At 45.4% G+C, this 20,710-nt stretch overlaps 1 protein-coding gene across 2 annotated transcripts in view; it reads right to left on the bottom strand.

The window, feature by feature from the left end:
• Positions 1-20,710, bottom strand: part of GALNT14 (polypeptide N-acetylgalactosaminyltransferase 14) — a 300,759-nt gene that overhangs the window by 25,841 nt on the left and 254,208 nt on the right. For both annotated transcript variants that reach the window (XM_077340970.1, XM_077340978.1), the window contains exons 7-10: positions 12,227-12,314; positions 11,610-11,694; positions 5,525-5,628; positions 2,079-2,205 (exon numbers count right to left, since the gene is read on the bottom strand). In XM_077340970.1, the coding sequence (XP_077197085.1) occupies positions 2,079-2,205; positions 5,525-5,628; positions 11,610-11,694; positions 12,227-12,314 (404 nt within the window). The remainder of the gene's footprint in view (positions 1-2,078; positions 2,206-5,524; positions 5,629-11,609; positions 11,695-12,226; positions 12,315-20,710) is intronic.

Raw genomic sequence — 20,710 nt, 5'->3', positions numbered from 1 at the left:
CCTTCAGGGTTTTGTTTTCTGCTGCTTGGATCTGCGAAAGGCTCCTACAGGGTTTTTTTTTCTGCTGCTTGGAGCTGGGAAAGGCTCCTTCAGGGTTTTGTTTTCTGCTGCTTGGATCTGCGAAAGGCTCCTACAGGGTTTTTTTTTCTGCTGCTTGGAGCTGGGAAAGGCTCCTTCTGGGTTTTGTTTTCTGCTGCTTGGATCTGCGAAAGGCTCCTACAGGGTTTTTTTTTCTGCTGCTTGGAGCTGGGAAAGGTTCCTACAGGGTTTTGTTTTCTGCTGCTTGGATCTGCGAAAGGCTCCTACAGGGTTTTTTTTTCTGCTGCTTGGAGCTGGGAAAGGCTCCTACAGGGTTTTTTTTTCTGCTGCTTGGAGCTGGGAAAGGCTCCTACAGGGTTTTTTTTTTCTGCTGCTTGGAGCTGTGAAAGGCTCCTACAGGGTTTTTTTTTTCTGCTGCCTCTCGTGGGCGTGCTGGCTTGGAGCTCCTACAGAGTTTTTTTTTTCTGCTGCTTGGAGCTGGGAAAGGCTCCTTCAGGGTTTTGTTTTCTGCTGCTTGGAGCTGGGAAAGGCTCCTACAGGGTTTTTTTTTCTGCTGCTTGGAGCTGTGAAAGGCTCCTACAGGGTTTTTTTTTTCTGCTGCCTCTCGTGGGCGTGCCGGCTTGGAGCTCCTTCAGGGTTTTTTTTTTCTGCTGCCTGGAGCTGGGAAAGGCTCCTACAGGGTTTTGTTTTCTGCTGCCTCTCGTGGGCGTGCCGGCTTGGAGCTCCTACAGGGTTTTTTTTTTTCTGCTGCCTGGAGCTGGGAAAGGCTCCTTCAGGGTTTTTTTTCCTGCTGCCTCTCGTGGGCGTGCCGGCTTGGAGCTCCTACAGGGTTTTTTTTTTTCTGCTGCTTGGAGCTGGGAAAGGCTCCTTCAGGGTTTTGTTTTCTGCTGCTTGGAGCTGGGAAAGGCTCCTTCAGGGTTTTGTTTTCTGCTGCTTGGAGCTGGGAAAGGCTCCTACAGGGTTTTTTTTTCTGCTGCTTGGAGCTGTGAAAGGCTCCTACAGGGTTTTTTTTTTCTGCTAGCTCTCGTGGGCGTGCCGGCTTGGAGCTCCTACAGGGTTTTTTTTTTCTGCTGCTTGGAGCTGGGAAAGGCTCCTACAGGGTTTTGTTTTCTGCTGCTTGGATCTGCGAAAGGCTCCTACAGGGTTTTTTTTTCTGTCTACGACGCTGTGAGCCCGCTGCGGCCGGCGGCAGAAGGCTTCCCTTCCCCCCCCCACCCATCCACCCCCCCGAGGCTCTCTGGAGCCTTCTCTCGGCCGGCGGAGCGGGCTCGCAGCGTCCACAACGCTGCGAGGCCGCTCCGCCGGCCGAGAGAAGGCTTCCCGGCCCACCCCCCAGCCGAGGCTCTCACCAGGCGGGCCGCCATTTTCCGAGCGAGTGAAGCAGTCTGCTTGGGGCGGGATTGACACTCGGAGGAGCCAATCAGGAGCCGCTTCGCGGCTCCTGATTGGCCCCCCCCCCGAGTTTTTATCCCGGACCGGTCCCGCCCTAACTCCTCCCCACTACCCCTTACTCCTTTATACAGTCCGTGGCGCCCGTGGCGCCACGGGCTGTTTACAGATAAAGGTTTTCTGACCTTGACTCTAATGTTAAGTTGCATAGTTGTAAAAACAAAAAGTACATCTGATGGAAAACATTTTTCAAAGCAGTAATTCTTGAGAGGACAAATGCACTGAGTGTTATTACTTTTACTTTGATTTTTTTTCTGTTCTTTTTCTAAAGGATTTGACTATCTCTGCTCTCCTAGAAAAACCAACCCTTCTTGGGAGCATTGTGAATGGATGTGGGCTTGCTGGGAGCTGGTGCTGCATGGAGGAAGTTATTGCCCATACTTCCTTTCTGCCCCTCCTTAATGTGGCATCAAGGACTATGTGTATTATAAAGAAATACAAGGAAAATATGCATTTTTATAAGGGATTCTGCATTTGGAAGCGCAGACAATGAAAAATAGTAAACAATCAGTTCTGCTTGTTGCCTTCCACAGAATCACAGCTGGTCTCGGTTAGCAGAGTGTGAAAAAATGTGAATGAGAAAGACATACTTTATATAGGTGTTAGCATTTCCCTCAGGGAAGGTGTAGGGGTGCTTCTTTCGGAACACGTGCCCGACCCGACTACAGGGGATGATTTCCAAGCTTCCTCCGCACATCCACACCCGGAATGAAATTTCTGTAAGAGATTCTGTTTCAGCTTCTTAAAGACAGGGAGAAGGCTTTGTTCTGGCTTTCACTCATCTCTCATGTTACCTTTTTGCCACACCAAATCAGGGAAACTCATTATCAGAATGGGCTTTCCTGATCTCACTTGCAATCTCCTTCTGGCACAGTTCGAGACTCGTGATGTTACAAAGAAAGAACCATGGTGTAAGCAGGGCTCTTTAGGTACAGCAGGGATCGCATCTCAGCAAGCATCCTTTTGCTTCTTACAATCATTCAGGCAACCTATAATACAGACCCACTTTGCTCCACATAGCAAATCTAGAGTCTCCTAATGAAGGGTAAAAAAAAAAAAAAGCCAGAATATAGGCTTAATATATAATATTTTCTTTAAAAAAATAAAAGTTCAAATGTTTTGAGGCACTTTCCTGTACAGTATAGTCAATGAATAAAAACAAAGGAGTTTGCAAGTCCATTTCTGTCAGGATGGAAGTTGCCCTTCAGAAAGCATAACTAGCCACACTATTCCTTTAAGGCAGTGGTCCCCAACCCCCGGTCCGGGGACAGAGACCGGTCCGTAGATCAGCTGGTACCAGGCAGCGGCTCCTCCTCGACCTCCTCCCCAACTGCTGCCTCGGGGGCTGCCCTGCCTCTCTGCTACCAGCTCACCTTTGGTGCTCTCCGGCGGCCGCCATGGCTGGGGCTCCCCCTTGGCGTGGCACTGCACAGCTGCTGCTGGCAGGCAGGAAGTCAGGGGCGCTAGCGGGAAAGCAAGTGGAGCAGGAGCTCAGGCAGTGGCGGCAACGTCCCTTGGCAAAAGACTACCCCTTCCCGGGCCTCAATAAAATTGTCAAGCATTGACCGGTCCCCAGTGATAAAAAGGTTGGGGACCACTGCTTTAAGGAATAAAATATTCATTGGGGTCAGAGACCAGCAGGGTGCCCCTTTTGGGATTGATCTTCTACCTTACGCAGAACAACTGCTGAGTTCTCCTGTTGATTTTGCACCAAAGGATTCCCTGGAAGCTACAAGTGCTTCCAGTTATTGGTGACAGCTAAAAAATTATAGTCAAGTGCTACTAGTGTCTGCTATCATTGACTAAGTCAGGAACAGGCAATGACCCAAGGAGACAAAACTCACTGGGAACCAAGTGAGACCAGCAATTCCATATCAGGTTCAAAAGCAGAATTTGACAATCATTTAATAATGTCTCATTGTTTTCTGTTGTATCCCTTATGTCTGTTCTTTATATGTTCTTAGGCTCTGTCCAGGGCTGTGAGCTACTGCCATCCTACGAAGAGTTATGAACTTCTAAATCATCTTCAACAGACTTTAAAGGGTGTAACACTGCTTACACAGAACTGCATCTTCATGGTTCTTAGTTAACTATGTAGTTGGAAGAACCTCTGGATTAATTCACCTCTACAGAATCCATGTTTCTGATTTCTAGTCTACTTAATTACTTTTCTTTCATTTGTTTTAAGCTCCAGGGTAAGAGGCACTATTAGGGGACAAGGTAAGTTCCATGAGAAGGTCAAACAAACCATTTCAAAACACAGCTCTTATGTACACACACAACTATGATAAAAGGCTTCCAGGGGAAAAACAACAATGTCAGACAATGGATGGGATTACTGCAAAGCGGGAGCATCTGTTTCTATGGATCACTGGCAAAGCTGCTACATCTGCTAAGACACAGGATTATTTTTCCTTGCTAGCCACATTCCCTAGAGGTATTGAAGTATTAAAGGCAGCTTAAGATCTGTCTCCCTGACATCCCAGTGCCTCCCCTTGCTCCTTCAAGGCTGCAGACAACTCCCTCAGATTTACAGCCTTGTTACAGTCACAAATAATTTTTTAAAGGCAGAAACAGCAAAGGTAGAGTGGATCTTTGCAGCCTGAACAGGAAGGGGCAATATCACTTCTTAGGCTTCCTGCAAGGAACTCTGACAGGCATCCACAGAACAGAAGCAGGGTAAGATGGCCTTGCGCAAAGAGAAGGGTTTGAAAGTTTTATGACAGGATTCATATCAAACCTCTCTCTGCCTCCATTGCTCCTCTCTCCTCATTTATAACTTTCCCTATGAGAATTCCCCAATGATTTCCTCTTTGCATATATGAACAAAATGTTGGTAGTCTTTAAGGTGTTGCTGGACTTTTGTTTTACTTTGGAGACACAAGGCCACAGTTGCCCTGGTCATCAGTCTTATCAAGGAAAGCCACAATCAGCCAAGGACTTGTTACTGATAACAGTAATTTTAACCCTTCTTCTCCCCCCCCCCCAACACCGCCTCCTAGCCTTGATATCATACAGAGACATTTCCCCCCCAGCAAAGCTAGGGGCTTTTCCAGAGCTAATTAATGCATGTCCTTTAAATCTGTTGCAAGGGAATAGATTCAGGTGGGTAGCCACATTGGTCTGAAACAGCAGAACAAACTTTGAGTCCAGCAGCCCCATTCCAGTGTCAATTCCATGACACTGCATCTGAGGAAGTGCACGCACACACACAAGCTCATTCTTTGAATAAAGCTAGGTGCTCAAATTGGACTCAAAATTTGTTCTGTTGCAAGGGAAGTGATGCGTGGGAGTCTATATTCACTTGTGGAAGATCATGCACAAGTACCAGCCACCCAATATTCAGTTGTGGTACTTCCTAGATTTACTGCTTCCACATGCCATCCTCAAGGGGTTAAATATAACTAACCTCTTAGAACGGTACACTGAGAACCCATAACAGATGCTTTAACTCTGCCCAAGTAATAGTCTCTTCCATGGCCACCATAAAGTCATTCCCCAGATGAACACCTAATTCAGTCTCTGCTTGGTGGCACACTAATACAATACACTGCACTAATTAGAGAGGTCTCAAAGGAAATCCCAACCAGACCTTTGGAATTAACTTGGATACGGCCCATTTCTCTCTTCTAAAATGCCTTCAGTGGCTGATGGAGCATCAGATCTGAGTATACCACACTTTCTTCACTCAAAGAGTCTTTTTGTGAACAGATTGCCTGCCTGCCCTTTTCTGTCCTCTTATATAGTGCAAAGTTGGTAATGGCATGAGGAGGTGATAGTATATATGTCAACACATCATGAAAGAGACGCTAGGAGGGGTAGAAAAGACAGAAGGTGTCTTCAGAATGTTGGTAGCACTTTGATGAAAGTACTGAACCTGTCATCGTTAGGCTAGATTTCTGTCAAATAAAAGGTGGGACTTCTTGAGTGGTGGGCATTTAGCTCCACCAAAAGAATGCTGATAGACAGCCCCCATAGATCCTTCTCAAATCTTCAAAAGAAAACCTGCTCATAGATGGAAAGTGACATGACTCACCAAAGTTCTCTCCACCCCAGATATCCATGGCAGGATCATATTTCCCAAGATGGTTGAACCAGGCCTTGTCAATCACAAAAAGTCCCCCTGCAATGATAGGAGTCCTGCATGGTTTAGAAAGAAAGAAATTACTCAGATATGGTACAGGAATATTAGATATGCACGCCAGAAATTCAATTAATATTTCTTAAATTCTGTGCATTTCTATTATCTATATGCTAAGAGCAAAGCTGGTTGGGGATGGTCATTATCGGGGGAGGAACAATCATGCCACTGTGAACTCCGTTGTGGGGTTCCTTGAGGCGCAGTTCTCTCCCTGATTGTTTTAAACATCTTTATGCACCCTCTAGGCCAGTTCATCTGCAGGTATGGTTTGGGCTCCACCCATTAATAAATGGCCGGCTGAATACCACACCTGAGTCATTGGTTGAATGTCTGGGAGCCATGGAGGACTGACTCCAGCAAAGCTGCCTGAAGCTCAACACCTTGAAGATGGAGGTTCTATGGCTGGGGAGGAAGGGACCAGATGAGGAAGTGTGCCTCCCTACTCTTGATGGGGTGCAGTTTCAGGCTGCTCACACTGCCAAGAATTTGAGAGTGACCTTCGACGTCTCCGTTTCCATGGAGGTGCAGGTCACCGGAGTAGCTTACCAGGCATTTTTCCATCTATGTCAGGCTAAGCCAGACTTTCTCAACTTTTTTACCATTGAAAACCACCTGAAACATTATTTTGGCTTCAATAAACCCCAGAAATGGTGTGATAACGTTGAATATGGCTGAGAAACATAGCTATGTACACGCTCACCCGGGTCCCTTCCCCTTCCCACCTACTCCAGACCCATCATTGGCCATTGGGGGGGGGGGGAGGTCGACGATCATGTATGGTCATATCACCCAATAAATTATATATGTGTGTGTGTGTGTGTATGTAAATATTAACACTCACCCAGGAAACCCTTCCACAGCTGTCAAGAAAGTCTGGTCTAGACTTTCTTCCTCTCCTTTCACCCAGCTCAGACAGATCTTGCAAAGCAGTGGTTAGAGCAGACTTTCTCAACCAGGGTTTCATGAAACCCTGGGGTTTCTTGACGGCCGGGAAGGGTTACCCAAATGGGTGCGAGTTAATAAATTTTAATATATATTTTTTACATCTGTTAAACATTAATCAGGTGATACCTGATTAATACCTACCCAAGGCCCCTCCCCTTCTCATCTCCTCCAGGCTCATCATTGGCCATTTTGGGGGGGGGGGGAGGGTTGACGTGATATGGTCATATCACCCAATAAATGTTTAACACATTTTAAATATATATATTAAAATTAATTAAGTAATGGATTCCTTCAGTGGCCACTGCTAGTTAATCTCAATATTCCAAATGTGGCTGTATTAGTAAAATACTAAGAAGGTGTCAGGGACCTGTCCAGGCTTATTTTGGCATTTCAGGGAGGACTCCTTGTGGCCAAGCTGGAATTTGTCAGCTCCAGGTTGGGAAATTCCTGGAGATTTTGTGATTGTCTGGGGAAGGAAGGGTTTAGGGAAGGAGGAGCTCTCGGCCAGAATCCACCCTCCAAAGTAGACATTTTCTCCAAGGGGATAGATTTCTGTTGTCTGGACTTTATTTGTAATTCTGCACAGCCATCTTGAGGCAGTGTACACCCATAAGCCACAAAATAACCTCTTAGGTGAATTAATACCACAAAGCTTGTATGGTTCAACTAGGCCTGGTTACTTTCTACTGTTCTACAGCACCAACCCTCTGAAATACAATGTGGTATAGTGGCTAGAATTGAGCCTGGGAGATCCATGTCTGAACTGGTTGCTGGGTTGTTGTGGGCAGTGGTCCCCAACCTTTTTATCACCGGGGACTGGTCAACGCTTGACAATTTTACTGAGGCCCGGTGTGGGGAGGTAGTCTTTTGCCAAGGGACGTCGCAGCTGCCTAAGCCCCTGCTCCGCTTGCTTTCCCGCCAGTGCCCCTGATTTCCCACCACCCCCTGGGGGGTGCTGCCAGCAGCAGCTGCACAGTGCCATGCCAAGGGCGAGCCCCAGCCATGGCAGCCACCGGAGAGCATCAAAGGTGAGCCAGCGGTAGAGTAGCGGGGCAGCTCTTGAGGCAGCAGGGCCTGCTCCTTTCACTGGGAGGGGAATACAGGGGAAAGTGAAGTGCTACCTCACAAGCTCTTGAGGGTTTCCTACCATGCAAGTGGGCGTGGTTCCGTGGCTGGCACCACACACCTGGGTCATGGATTCTCTAGGTGGAGGCTGCTGGGGTGAGACAGAGGGACAGCTAAAGACAGCTAACGGTAAGTCGACTGTCGGATGTGAAGGAGATAGAGTTGCCAACTCCAGGTTAGAGATCTGGAGGTAGTGCCTGGAGATGGTGGGGTGTGAAGAGGGAAGGGACCTCAGAAATGTATAACACCATAGATTCTACCCTCCAAAGCAGTGGTTTCCCCCAGAGGCACTAGTGTTGCCAATCTCCAGGCAGGGGCTAGAGGTCACCTGGAATTACAACTGCTCTCCAAATGACAGAGAACAGTTCAGCTAGAGAAAATGGCTGATTTGGGGAGTGGGCCCTATGGCATTATACCCTGCTGATGCTGCTTCTCAGCTCCAACCTCACCATTCCAAGGCTCCACCTCCAAACCAAAAGGTGCTTGTAATTGGTCTGTCATCTTCTTGGAGAGGAGTGACGAGTGGAGTGCCTCAGGGATCTTTCCTGGGCCCTGTGTTGTTCAATATATTTACAAATGATTTGGATGAAGGAATAGAGGGGGTGCTTATTAAATTTACAGATGACACTAAACTGGGAGTGGTAGCAAACACACCGGAAGACAGAATCAGAATACAGGATGAACTTGACAGGGTAGAAAAGCGGGTTAAAATAAATAAAATGAATTTCAATAGTTATAAATGTAAAGTTCTTCATTTAGGTTGGGGGAGACTTGTCTTGGCAGTAGTATGTGTGAAAAAGATCTGGGGGTCTTAGTAGACCATATACTGTTATAGGTTGACTTAGTAGACCTTGCACCCATTTGGGAAACCCTTCCAGAGCTGTCAAGAAACTCAGTGGTTTCATGAAACCCGGATTCCTCAGGGAAACAAGCTTCCTCAGGAGGTGGTGAGTTCTTCTTCTTTGGAAATTTTGAAGCAGCAGCTAGATAGTCATCTGACAGAAATGCTGATTGGATGAACTTAGGCAGACTGTGAATGGCATGTGCCAGTGATTGTCTCTTGCGGCCCTTCCTTGCATACCCAGGGAACTGCTAATCACCACTGTGAGATGGTAGGAGAATTCATACCTATTCTGTTGCTGTTCAACCTTTTACATTCCTAACTTTTGCACACGGGTTGGGTAACTTTGTTCCCTCTTTTGTTGTCTTAGAGTCAGGTTATGACCCTTGGCCTAACCCCCCGCATTTCCTGGGGTAGGTTGGAGATTAGAAAGGGACCAAGCCTGTCTGTATTTTAGGTGGGCCTGGGCAAGCCAGACGTGCCTGCTGTTCAGGTGTTTATATCTCACCCCTTTCCTATGTCCAGTCTCCTCTCTCCACCATGCCTGCTGTGCCCCCAGATGCCAAGGGCGTTTTACTATTGTACTGCTAGCTGCCTTGGAAGAAAGAAAGAATATAAATGAACCTACTATCCAAGCAATCCTTAATCCTTGTCCTACACTCCTTTAGGACAGATGCCAGTAAAAAAAGGCAGAAGTGCTTAGTATTTTGCCAGAACATTTGTTATGTACTCTCACCTTCCATGAGTAGGGCTATACAGCTCAGTTTCCATGGGACAGAAGTGAAAGAGACAGGGTGCAGTTCCAAGCAGAGTTACACCCTTCTTAGACAACTAACACTGATGGGCCTAGAAGACTAGACCTCTGCTTAGGATTGCACTGAAAGACAGGGCACAGGACCATTACGGTGTTCTTGGAATCTACTAATACAGGCATAGCACAGAGGAATCATAGAATCATAGAGTTGGAAGGGCCATGCAGGCCATCAACTGCTCAACGCAGGATCAGCCCTAAGCATCCTAAAGCATCCAAGAAAAGTGTGTATCCAACCTTTGCTTGAAGACTGCCAGGAAGATAAAAGACTCTTGATTGCCACTGATACTGCTCTAAAATTCTAAAGAGCAGTCATTGCTCCTGCCCAGACACGTGTCAGGGTGCACCCTTCTAAAGTCCCCAGCTCCGTGTACCTAAGCTGGAACAGCAAGCACTCCTTCTGTCCCTCCCCCCAAATCTGATGGGATCAAGGACTGAAACCATAAGGGACACTCATCAGCCATCCAGATTGTCAGGGAAACCGACTGGCCTGTTAATGCTAATCAAGGTAGCCAAACATAACTGTACTTTTTCCTGAGATCAAAATGACTTTCAGGCTGTCTAATATCTACATTCAGAAATCAACTCTCTCTCTCTCTCTCTCTGGACAAATCTCAAGCAACCTTTGGTACTTTTCTGCCAGTCATAACTCTCCCCCCCAGGACATAATGAGTGGCTATAGTACTCATCAGCACAACTCCTACGAGCTTGAAGTTCACAGCCCTGATTGCAGGCTTCCAGACCAAAAATGCATTTAGCGCTTGGGGGTTATTTACATGACATTATTTAGTCGGGGCTCTGTACTGAGTTTTATCCTGCTAGAAGCACCATCTCAAGGCGTAAGTGGGAAGTCATACCTATGCAGAATGACAAAGAAAGAGCTTTTTAAGAAGCTTTTTGTAACCAGCTGGATCTGGATTTCAAAACAGAGTCATTTCCCCCCGTTTTCCTTCTGATCAACTAAGAACAAAAGCAAAGAAGCAGCACTGATTGAGACGAGATGCAATGGAGACGCAATGTGTTCTGAGCACCACCATCCGCTTCACTGGACACACTCTCAGCACCCTGGCTCAGGCCTTGAAGAGCCTGAGGAGGGGGATGTGCTGTGATAAAGCAAGAATGTGGATATGAGATGAGCTGTTAGCAAAAACAATTGGCACAAGGGGGGAGGGGGGGAAACACTGCCAAAGTCTTTCCCAGAGTTCTGAGTTCCAGACAACATTTTCGAAGCTCTGCATCGTTTGGGTGGCAAATGTGCTTCCATGCTGGTAACCAACACTGTGTCTCGGGTTGTATTCAGATGTGGGCATGCACATCTTAACATGAACATAATATTTTTGGAGGGTGTCTAAGTGGTTGCTCCTTACTTCTGCACTGTTCATGTCCTGCGCACTAAGAAGAGATACATGTGACACTGTGGGGGGGGGGTCTGAGATGTTGATGGCAGGTGTGCTGCAACTGGGGATGGAAGCCTTTTGATGATTTTCAACCATACTATTTATACAACCTGTCACCTGGATATTGTCCTGCTAAGTAGGTCAAATGGAATCCACTCAGATGAATGACCCCAAGATACTATTACAGCCACATCAGACTAGAAGCAGTGGTTTCTCCAAAGTAGAATAGCTGCATGAAGCTGAAGAAGGCTTGGTTTTCTATCATACCTCCCAGCTGCTGCCAATTAAAAGCCAATTAAGTCAGACTTTCATAAAACTGAGAAAACTGACTCTCTGGGGCCTGTTCAGCAACAGCTGGGCAGTGGGAATGACTTGGGGATGGAAAGGGTACAAAGTATGAAATCCAACTAGAATTACTGCTTAATTAAGTTAAGCTACAGTGACATTATCATGGAAGCCATAAAGCTCCTCAGATCTGAATAAATCTGGTCTGGGAGGTCAGAGTACACAGAAGGTTGTGGGCACTGATTGCCATTCTAGGGTGTGCTGTTGGCCTTCCCACAAATTATTATGCTGAATTCAGCAGATCATCATGACTGTATAGATTTCGTTGCTTTCTAGTTAGTGACAAACCTAGTCACTCTGGACTACTTAGAACAAAAAGACCACCCCAAAGAGATAAATATATACATTTACTTTATAATCAAGGGAAATCTCCCTGATTTTTCTGGGTTCTGGTCAGACATTTATCAGGCATATATTTCCAATATTCACTAAAGTGCAGAATCTTTTTGGCACTTCTATAATTCCTTATATCTCCACGCCACTTTTCTTTGCATCTTCTTCATTCCCGTCACTTACTTGATGGGCTCTGTAGGATCAGTTCGCTTTGCCTTCTGCTCTGGGGAAAGTTGTTCCCATTTAAAATGTAGGCTCCAATCAAACCCTAAATAAAAAATCAACAGCAGGTACAGAAAAGTCAGAAGTGGCTATTATAATCATGATTCATCCTATAATCATTCAAAAAAACAGTCCATATGACTGTTCGTCTATTTAGGAGATTATTCTTAACCCTGAAATTAGTTAAGGGTTAAGAGTTACTATTTTAATATCTGGTTTATAGTTTCTTCTGTATCCTTCTGCTGGTCCATATTTCTCCTAAGATAATGATTTGTGATGTGCTCGGTTGCAAAATGCAATTGATTGATCTATTCTCTCCTTCTGCTCTGTCATAGGCCTCGCTATCTATTGAAGAAATTATTAATAGCTATTGAAATGTAATGGCGGATTCCAAGGGGACCTTAATCAATTAGCAACAAAATTCCAAGAATATCAAAACTCTCCTGAAATAGTAGTCCTCATCAATAGTAACATTTTGGACTGTGCAGTTCTTTCAGGATTTCTTATCCCCTTACAATACTGGAAGCAATCCTCTTGGAAAAGTCACCTGTCCACATGCAAGTTGTTTTCAGGCTCACCTCCTCTCAGGTCTGAAGAAGCTGCCACATAAGCAAAAGTATCCAAGCTGATGATGTCAATAACAGGACTCACCACATGGACTGGATCCTGGTAAAAAACAATGAAAGCGATTTAGGTTTCTGAGAACCCTCAGGATGTGTTTCTACTGTATGGACATTATGCTTCCATAGCACTTCAAGTCTTGTATTTTGTATTTGGGGGACAATGGGATATTCCCCTAAGATAACAGTTCCAAGAAGTACCTAAGACTTTTCTCTGTGGACACCTATCAGGCCTTACAATACACTTACAACACACTTAGGAACTGGTAGTGGTGGAAAGTACCATTAAGTTGCAACCCCTCAGGGTTGTCAAGGAAAAAGCCTTTCAGATGTGGTGTGCCATTGCCTGCCTCTGTTTAGTGATCCTACACAGGCAAAAACAGTATAAAGTGGAATATGTGAATAAGCTGTAATGTCACAATTTCCTGGATTAATCAACTTTTCAACAACATTGAACTCATTCCTAAGCAACTGCTCTGTACAGAAAGTGTGGGTGTTATTTTTATTGCTGAGAACATTACAAATATTTTGCTGAATAATTTAACATCACCTTTCAAGCAAATTCTTCAATTTGGAACCTGCTCCCTTAATAACAGCCACTGAACGTCAATGGTGAAGCAATGATGGAAAGGGCAAAGAAAGAACCAAATTGCAACCCATAAAAAGCAATCATAAGGAAAGGAATAGAAAATTACACAGTATAAAATCACTTATTTAAAAAATGGCTATGATTTTTACAACATGGAGAAAATGGGGAGAGAGACTTTGAATATTTGTCATTTGTAGTTCAATTAAGAACTTGTCATGGGCGGAGAGATTACATGACCAAAATATCTGGGTGGGGGAGATTCTGACAGTTCTGAATGGTCCTTTGTCTTCCCTCGTCTTACAAAAAATCCTATACTCCAATTACAGCTCAAACTTCAGGCTCCCCTCCCCTTGCAACTTGCTTTCTATAGGCAAACAGATGGAGGCACAGGATCCTAGTCTTGGAAATCAATCCTGACAGAGGAGAAAAGTGTTCTTAAACAGGGAGTGGACAGCATTTTAAAAACATACCAATCTGGGTTGAAGTAAACCTTCTATGGTGTTGATATGTGTTCACAAGCGCAGGTGCTCATGAGACAATGATGACTCCATAACTGGACTTTGAACTTGGATAAGAAATCTAATTTCCAGGAATTATAGTATTTCTTGATTAAATAATGATTGAAAGAAGGGAACTAAAGTTGGGGTGGGGATATTCCATGGACAAGACCAGGGCCCCTCATTGGCTAACAGAGTTTAGAATAATAGAAACATAGAGTTGGAAGGGGCCATCGGGTCCAACACCTACTCAATGCAAGATCAGCCTTAAGCTTCCATGGCAAGTATCTGTCCAGCTGTTCCTTGAAGACCATCAGTGAAGGGAAAGTTACCATCTCCTTAGGCAGCCGATTTCACTGCTGAACTACTCTGAATGTGAAATCCTCCCCTCAATATCTCACTGGCACCATTGTACACATAGTTTAAGGCCATTACTGCAGAAACCACCCTTGCCCTCCTCCAAGACATTACTGCATTAGGAGACATGTCTTGTTTTAGTTTGCTTTGGATTTCCTTTGGATGCTGTGAGTCGACTCTAGGCTTTCCACACTTTGGCTCCCCCCCCCCCTTGTTTCCCAGGCTGAAATTCAGCATATGCTTTCTGCATCTGAGTTGGATGAAGGCAGCCTGTCATGATGCTTTGCTCCCTTGCCCTTTTCCAAGAATGTTCCCCCCCCCCGCAAAATGGTGCCTGCTTGTACCTTTGATTTTGTTGTGCCCCTTAATTCCAAGTATACTGGAAGTGGGTTTCTTTTTTGAAACTAAGTGGGTTATCACATTTCAACACAACCACTATTTTGTTTTGCTAGAAAAAGCATTGTGATGTGTTAACAGACTTAAAAATAAAGGTTGATGTTTTGGGATGGAGGGAGGGAGTGGGAGGAAGGATGACAATAAGGAAAGAGGCGTGCACAAATGACTTAAAATGGCAGCCACAAGAAAAATCCGAATGCACACATTTCTCCATTGGGCAGCCCTGAATTGGATCCCACCATGACCAATGAAATCACTGGAACTGGGAATTTCCAAAATGTGTGGTTAGTAAGAGGGCATTTCAGATCTGCTCCTGGAAAGGCAGAGTTTAATGTGGAAATGGCCCTTTAAAAATGTAAATCCGAATGGTATTGCTAGTGTGGAAATGGTCCATGTGACAACTTTTCAAATACTTAAAGAGAGCAAGCATGTCCCCTCTCAATCTCCTCTTCTCTAGGCTGAACTTTCCCAAACCCCTTAGCCTTTCCTTATAGAACTTGGCTCCCGGTCCCAGATCATTCTCATCGCTCTCCTCTGAACCCTCTCCATTTTGTCCTCGTCCTTTTTGAAGTGGACTTGCACACAGTACTCCAGGTATGGTCTGAGAAATGTGGTATATAGTGGGACTATGACATCTTGCAATTTTGACATGATGAATCTGTTGATACAGCTCAAGACTCCATTTGCCTTTTTTAATGCTCCTGTATTCTGACTGCCTCCAAGAAAATATTGGTGCCCTGGTCCCATTCCTTAGTGCCCAGGCACCAGGCCCTGGCCACTTCTAGCTTTGGAGGCCCCGAGCCAAAATATATTTAAAATATGCAATATTACACAGTATAACAAAAAAAGGCATTCACAAAATGGGGTGAGAGAAATTGTGAAACTTTTCAAATGTGAAAAAATTAACAAATGTTTAAGGCCATGTCTTTGAATTTGAGGTATTCTCTTCAATCTTGCCTGTTAAGGGAAGAGGAATGCGTCGGGAGAGCTCAGACAACTGAGAGCACGTGGAGAGAGCTACTGGGGAGAGTTGCTGCTGACCAGGTGAGGCTATTGTGCTGCCTGGGTGAGGTGATTGCTGGGTAATTGTTGGGAGGATTAAAAAGGGCTGCTCCTCACCAGAGGCAGAGCTCAGACAACTGAGAGCACGTGGAGAGAGCTACTGGGGAGAGTTGCTGCTGACCAGGTGACGCTATTATGCTGCCTGGGTGAGGTGATTGCTGGGTAATTGTTGGGAGGATTAAAAAGGGCTGCTCCTTGCCAGAGGCAGAGCTCAGACAACTGAGAGCACGTGGAGAGAGCTACTGGGGAGAGTTGCTACTGACCAGGTGAGGCTATTGTGCTGCCTGGGTGAGGTGATTGCTGGGTAATTGTTGGGAGGATTAAAAAGGGCTGCTCCTCACCAGAGGCAGAGCTCAGACAACTGAGAGCACGTGGAGAGAGCTACTGGGGAGAGTTGCTGCTGACCAGGTGACGCTATTATGCTGCCTGGGTGAGGTGATTGCTGGGTAATTGTTGGGAGGATTAAAAAGGGCTGCTCCTCACCAGAGGCGCGAGCCAAAGGGCGAGAGACAAAGGGCTCTTGGCCTGTGGCTCTTAGCCTGGGGTTCTTGGCCGAGCAATTAGAATCAGTAGATTATATCAGTAGATTATATTTCCCTAGTACTTGCACTGCCTAGACATTACAATGGACCTCCAGGACACTCATCCCATCATCTGCAGTGAGTGTGACATGATTGCCTTCCTCCCAGAAGACAAGATGGACTACAGCTGCCCCAAGTGTAAGCTGGTAAGACTTTTGGAGGAAAAGATTAGGGGATTAGAAAACAGAATTATACTCTGACCCAAAGTAAGGAAGGGGAGGAGTTCATAGACCAGAGCCTTGCAACTCGGAATAAAGACAATACAACTAGTCCTGAAGAGGATAAGGAGATTGACCACAATAGGGAGCTTCTGCAGACAGTTCGGAAAAAGACTCAACGGCGAAGAGCGAGACAGTTCTCAGGGCCTTTGGAGCTCCAGAATAGATTTCAGGCCCTTGCAGAGGAGGTGCAAGGGTCAACAAGGGAAGAGGTCCCAAAACAAAGTCCAAGACAAAGGGAAGAGGCCACGGGGACAGAAGGAAATGGAGTTGAGAAGAAAAAGAAAAGGAAAGTACTGGTAATTGGAGACTCCCTGCTCAGAGGAATGGATCGCCATGTGGCTGGGCCCGACCCCCTAACCCAAGAGGTGTGTTGCTTGCCAGGGGCAAAAATTAAAGATGTTTCAGAACGGCTTCCCAAACTCCTCAAATCTACGGATCGCTACCCATTTGTGATGGTCCATGTGGGAACGAATGACATGTCCCTGAATACCATCGCTCCTATTAAAAAAGACTATCAAGATCTGGGGAGGAAGCTCAAGCAAATGGGGGCACAAGTGGTATTCTCTTCAATCTTGCCTGTCAAGGGAAGAGGAATGTGTTGATCAACATAGGGAGTGTATGGAAGGAAAACGATTGGAGGCAGCCCAACCGGCAAGGCCAGCTAATAGGGAACCAAAAGTAAAAGGATTCAGATGTCTTTATACTAACGCCCGAAGCATGGGCAATAAAAAGGAAGAGCTGGAACTTCTCATGCTGATGAAAAGGTATGATCTAGTAGGCATCACAGAAACTTGGTGGAATGATTCTCATGACTGGAATGTAATGGTGGATGGATATGAACTGTTCAGAAAAAACAGAATAGATCGAAGAGGTGGAAGAGTGGCACTGTATGTGAGGAAAGGGCTTACCTGTCAGGAAATTCTAGTGAAGGAGAGCATATCTACAGTGAAAGCATCTGGGTGAAAATAAGCGAGGGGAAAACAAACAGGGTGGTGGTTGGTGTCTGCTACCGACCGCCGGACCAACGAGAGGATGTGGATGCTGCACTTTGTGGGCAGCTTGAGAAAATATCCAAGCGGCAGGACCTTGTCATCATGGGTGACTTCAATTTCCCAGATGTGTGCTGGGAAACAAACTCTGCGAAGCGTCCTCAGTCATGCAAGTTTCTGACCTGCCTGGCTGACAATTTCATTTATCAAATGGTAGATGAACCCACAAGAGGTTCAGCCATACTGGACTTAATACTGACCAACAGGCAAGAGTTGGTGGATGAGGTGAAGGAGGTGGGGACCCTAGGGGGAAGTGACCATGTCCTCATAGAATTCCTTTTGAGATGGGGAGCCAAGGAAGCTTGTAGCCAGACGCGGATGTTGGATTTTCGTAGGGCAAACTTTAATAAACTCAGAGACATGATGAGTGTCATACCATGGACGAGAATGCTGGAAGGGAAGGGAGCATGCGAAGGGTTGGCGCTAATCAAACAAGAGCTATTGCATGCTCAATCCATGACTATCCCAGAAAGACGAAAACACTGCAGGAGCTCTAAGAAGCCTATTTGGATGAACAGAGAACTTCAAGAGAAACTAAGAAAGAAAAGGAAAATGTTCAGGAAATGGAGGGAACGACAGAGCTCTAAAGAAGAGTACCTACAGGTTACTAGGCACTGTAGATCAATCATCAGAAAGGCCAAAGCTGAGAGTGAGCTAAGATTGGCCAGGGAAGCCCATTGTAACAAGAAAAGATTTTTCAGTTATGTGAGGAGCAAACGTAAAGTAAAGGAGGCAATAGGCCCACTGTTGGGTGCGGATGGACAAACTCTAACGGAAGATGCAGAGAAAGCAGAAAGGCTTAGTGCCTATTTTACATCTGTTTTTTCCCACAGGTCAACGTGTTCAGGCACATCTAGAGATGGCAGTAGCCAAAGGCAGTGTCTGGGTGGCAGGTTAACATGGATAGAGAGGTTGTCGAGAGGCATTTAGCTGCACTGGATGAGTTCAAATCCCCTGGTCCGGATGAAATGCACCCGAGAGTACTCAAAGAACTTTCCAGAGAACTTGCACAGCCCTTGTCCATCATCTTCGGAACCTCTTTAAGGACTGGAGATGTCCCGGAGGACTGGAAGAGAGCAAATGTTATTCCGATCTTCAAAAAATGGAGGAAGGATGACCCGGGAAACTACAGACCAGTGAGTCTGACCTCTGTTGTGGGGAAGATAATGGAGCAGATATTAAAGGGAGCGATCTGCAAACATCTGGAGGACAATTTGGTGATCCAAGGAAGTCAGCTCTGTGAGGCTCAGTCAAGGCTCATTAGATATCCTGCCTCCATCTCACTCTGACTAGCCCTCTTGCTGCCTCTGTAGTTTTGCACCTTTTTCACCCCCTGTGCTTTTAAATTAGCATATTTTCACAAGTTGTGGGACTGCAAAGAGAGGGTTTTGCAACAAAATGTTGCAAACTGTTTATCTGAACAACCACTTAAGGCCAGCTAGTTGGGCCTCATCCCAAATAAGGCTGAGTTTCTTGGCTTTGTGGCTTTAATAGTCAGTTCCTGAAGTTAGAGTACAGCACCAAGATGAGAAATTCAGCCATATAATGAAACTGTCCGATTGCATTGTTGTTGAAAGGTAGGATAGGGGCTTGCTTCTCTCATCTGCAGCCTCTGTCAACAGTGCTAGGTCTGGAGCCATTTTCCCAAATGACTGCAGCTCTCAGGATCAGGCTGGAATCCTGCCAAAGCATCTAACCTGGCCTACATAAGATTTTGGGGAGATTTTTACCTAGCACTGTTGAGGTAGACTTGGAGAAGGGAGAGCAGCTTGCTCTTGACCTTCCCTTCCACACTAATGTCAGCACTATAGGGAATATTGCTTCTTTCCCTACTTTCCTGTAGGATGAACAAAAATGAGGAGCAAATGTTACCTGAGAGGGCTTATTGCCACTCATCCCAAAACCTCACCTGAGTTTGTAAGCAGTTTTCAGATCAGACTTTGTATAGAAAGTAGCTGATAAGCCATGCAGAGGACCAAATTTTCATGCTTATGAACGGGTATAACCTGTATTTTAAGATGTTTGCTCTCCAAGTACTTGAATGCAGTTCATAGCCATTGCTGTACTAGTAACAGAATTATTTGGCTCGCATCTGAAAATCACCTAGTTCATGTAAAATAGTATAAAAATCAGTGCTTTCGGTGGGAGGGTCACCCTTCTCACTGGTTCTGAGTATCAGCATCTTTTTTCCGGGGATCTCCTAAGTTCTGATCCTTCTGTACTTGCCCACCTCAGTCAGCCAAAGTAGACTCAGGAACAGCCTAGTTGTGTGGGGAGGGGTACAGGGGGAAATTGGCATAAATTGCCACAACACAATATATAAGAGGGCCTACTGACCCCATCCCTTTATTTTTTACAAAAAAGTACTAGTCACAGAGATTATGTAACACTGCTCCTACTGAAAAGTCCTTTAAATGAAAAGCTTGTTCACACACGCCAAATTTATTCTGCTGCAGAGCACACAGTGGAGTTACCAACTCTCTGGATTTACTCTTGCATTATTCCAACCTCCAGTAAAGAAGTTATCACTGAGTCTTAGAACTTACTAGAAGTTATTTTTTCATGAGTTCACTATGGGGACCTGCAGCCATGCAGCAGCTGCAAGCCCCATGACAATTTGTGAGTCAAAGACACAGACGGGCCTAATTCTGACTGGGACAGCAGTGTGTGTGTGGGAGCCCCAGCCTCTACCCACCTTGGGGGATGTGGGGGCAGGTATCATTTGCACCATAGAATCATAGAATCACAGAATCATAGAGTTGGAAGGGGCCATAGAGGCCATCTAGTCTAACCCCCTGCTCAACGCAGGATCAGCACTAAGCATCCTAAAGCATCCAAGAAAAGTGTGTATCCAACCTTTGCTTGAAGACTGCCAGTGAGGGGGAGCTCACCACCTCCTTAGGCAGCCTATTCCACTGCTGAACTACTCTGACTGTGAAAACTTTTTTCCTGATATCTAGCCTATATCATTGTACTTGTAGTTAAAACCCATTACTGCGTGTTCTTTCCTCTGCAGCCAACGGGAACAGCATCCTGCCCTCCTCCAAATGACAACCTTTCAAATACTTAAAGAGGGCTATCATGTCCCCTCTCAATCATCAGGAGGCGGAACATATTATAGCCTTCCAACAGGGCAAACAGGTCCTGCATCCCCAGAGTCATTTCGGCTGCCAAAAACAGTATAGTGGGGAAAGCACTGTTCTGCTGTTCTAATCAGAAATGAGCATGTATGTTTTCACACACATGTTGCCATGGAGATTTGCAGCTGCAGTATGGTTGCAGGTCCCTGTAAAAAACTCAAGAAAAAGTAATGCCTAGTATGACTCTTAGTTACTTGGTGAATCCTCTGCATTATGGTCACCTACAATGGATGAACAATATGCAGAATTGGTGTGAGAGAAGGGAAAATGAAAGAAAAAGATGAGAAATAAGATGGTAAGAGGGGTTTGGGGATCTCCAATATTCAAAAGTATTACGATTCAGCTAGAGTAGGCTGGATAACTAAATGGATGAAGGAATACATTCAACATTGCTTTGTGTCAATACACTTGAGAATCTTGATTTGGTTGAATTAAAGAGATAAAATGTTATTATGCTAAGGACAATTTTGTTATCAATCCATTAGAAAATGCCTGAACAAAAGTCAGGTCAAAATTAGTTCCTAAAACACCAGTATTGGCTTCTGTTACA

The sequence above is a fragment of the Paroedura picta genome, chromosome 1 (assembly GCF_049243985.1).
Source record: "Paroedura picta isolate Pp20150507F chromosome 1, Ppicta_v3.0, whole genome shotgun sequence".
NCBI classification, from domain to species: Eukaryota; Metazoa; Chordata; class Lepidosauria; order Squamata; family Gekkonidae; genus Paroedura; species Paroedura picta.
Note: the sequence above shows the minus strand (reverse complement) of the source record. Positions and strands in the feature narration are given on the sequence as shown.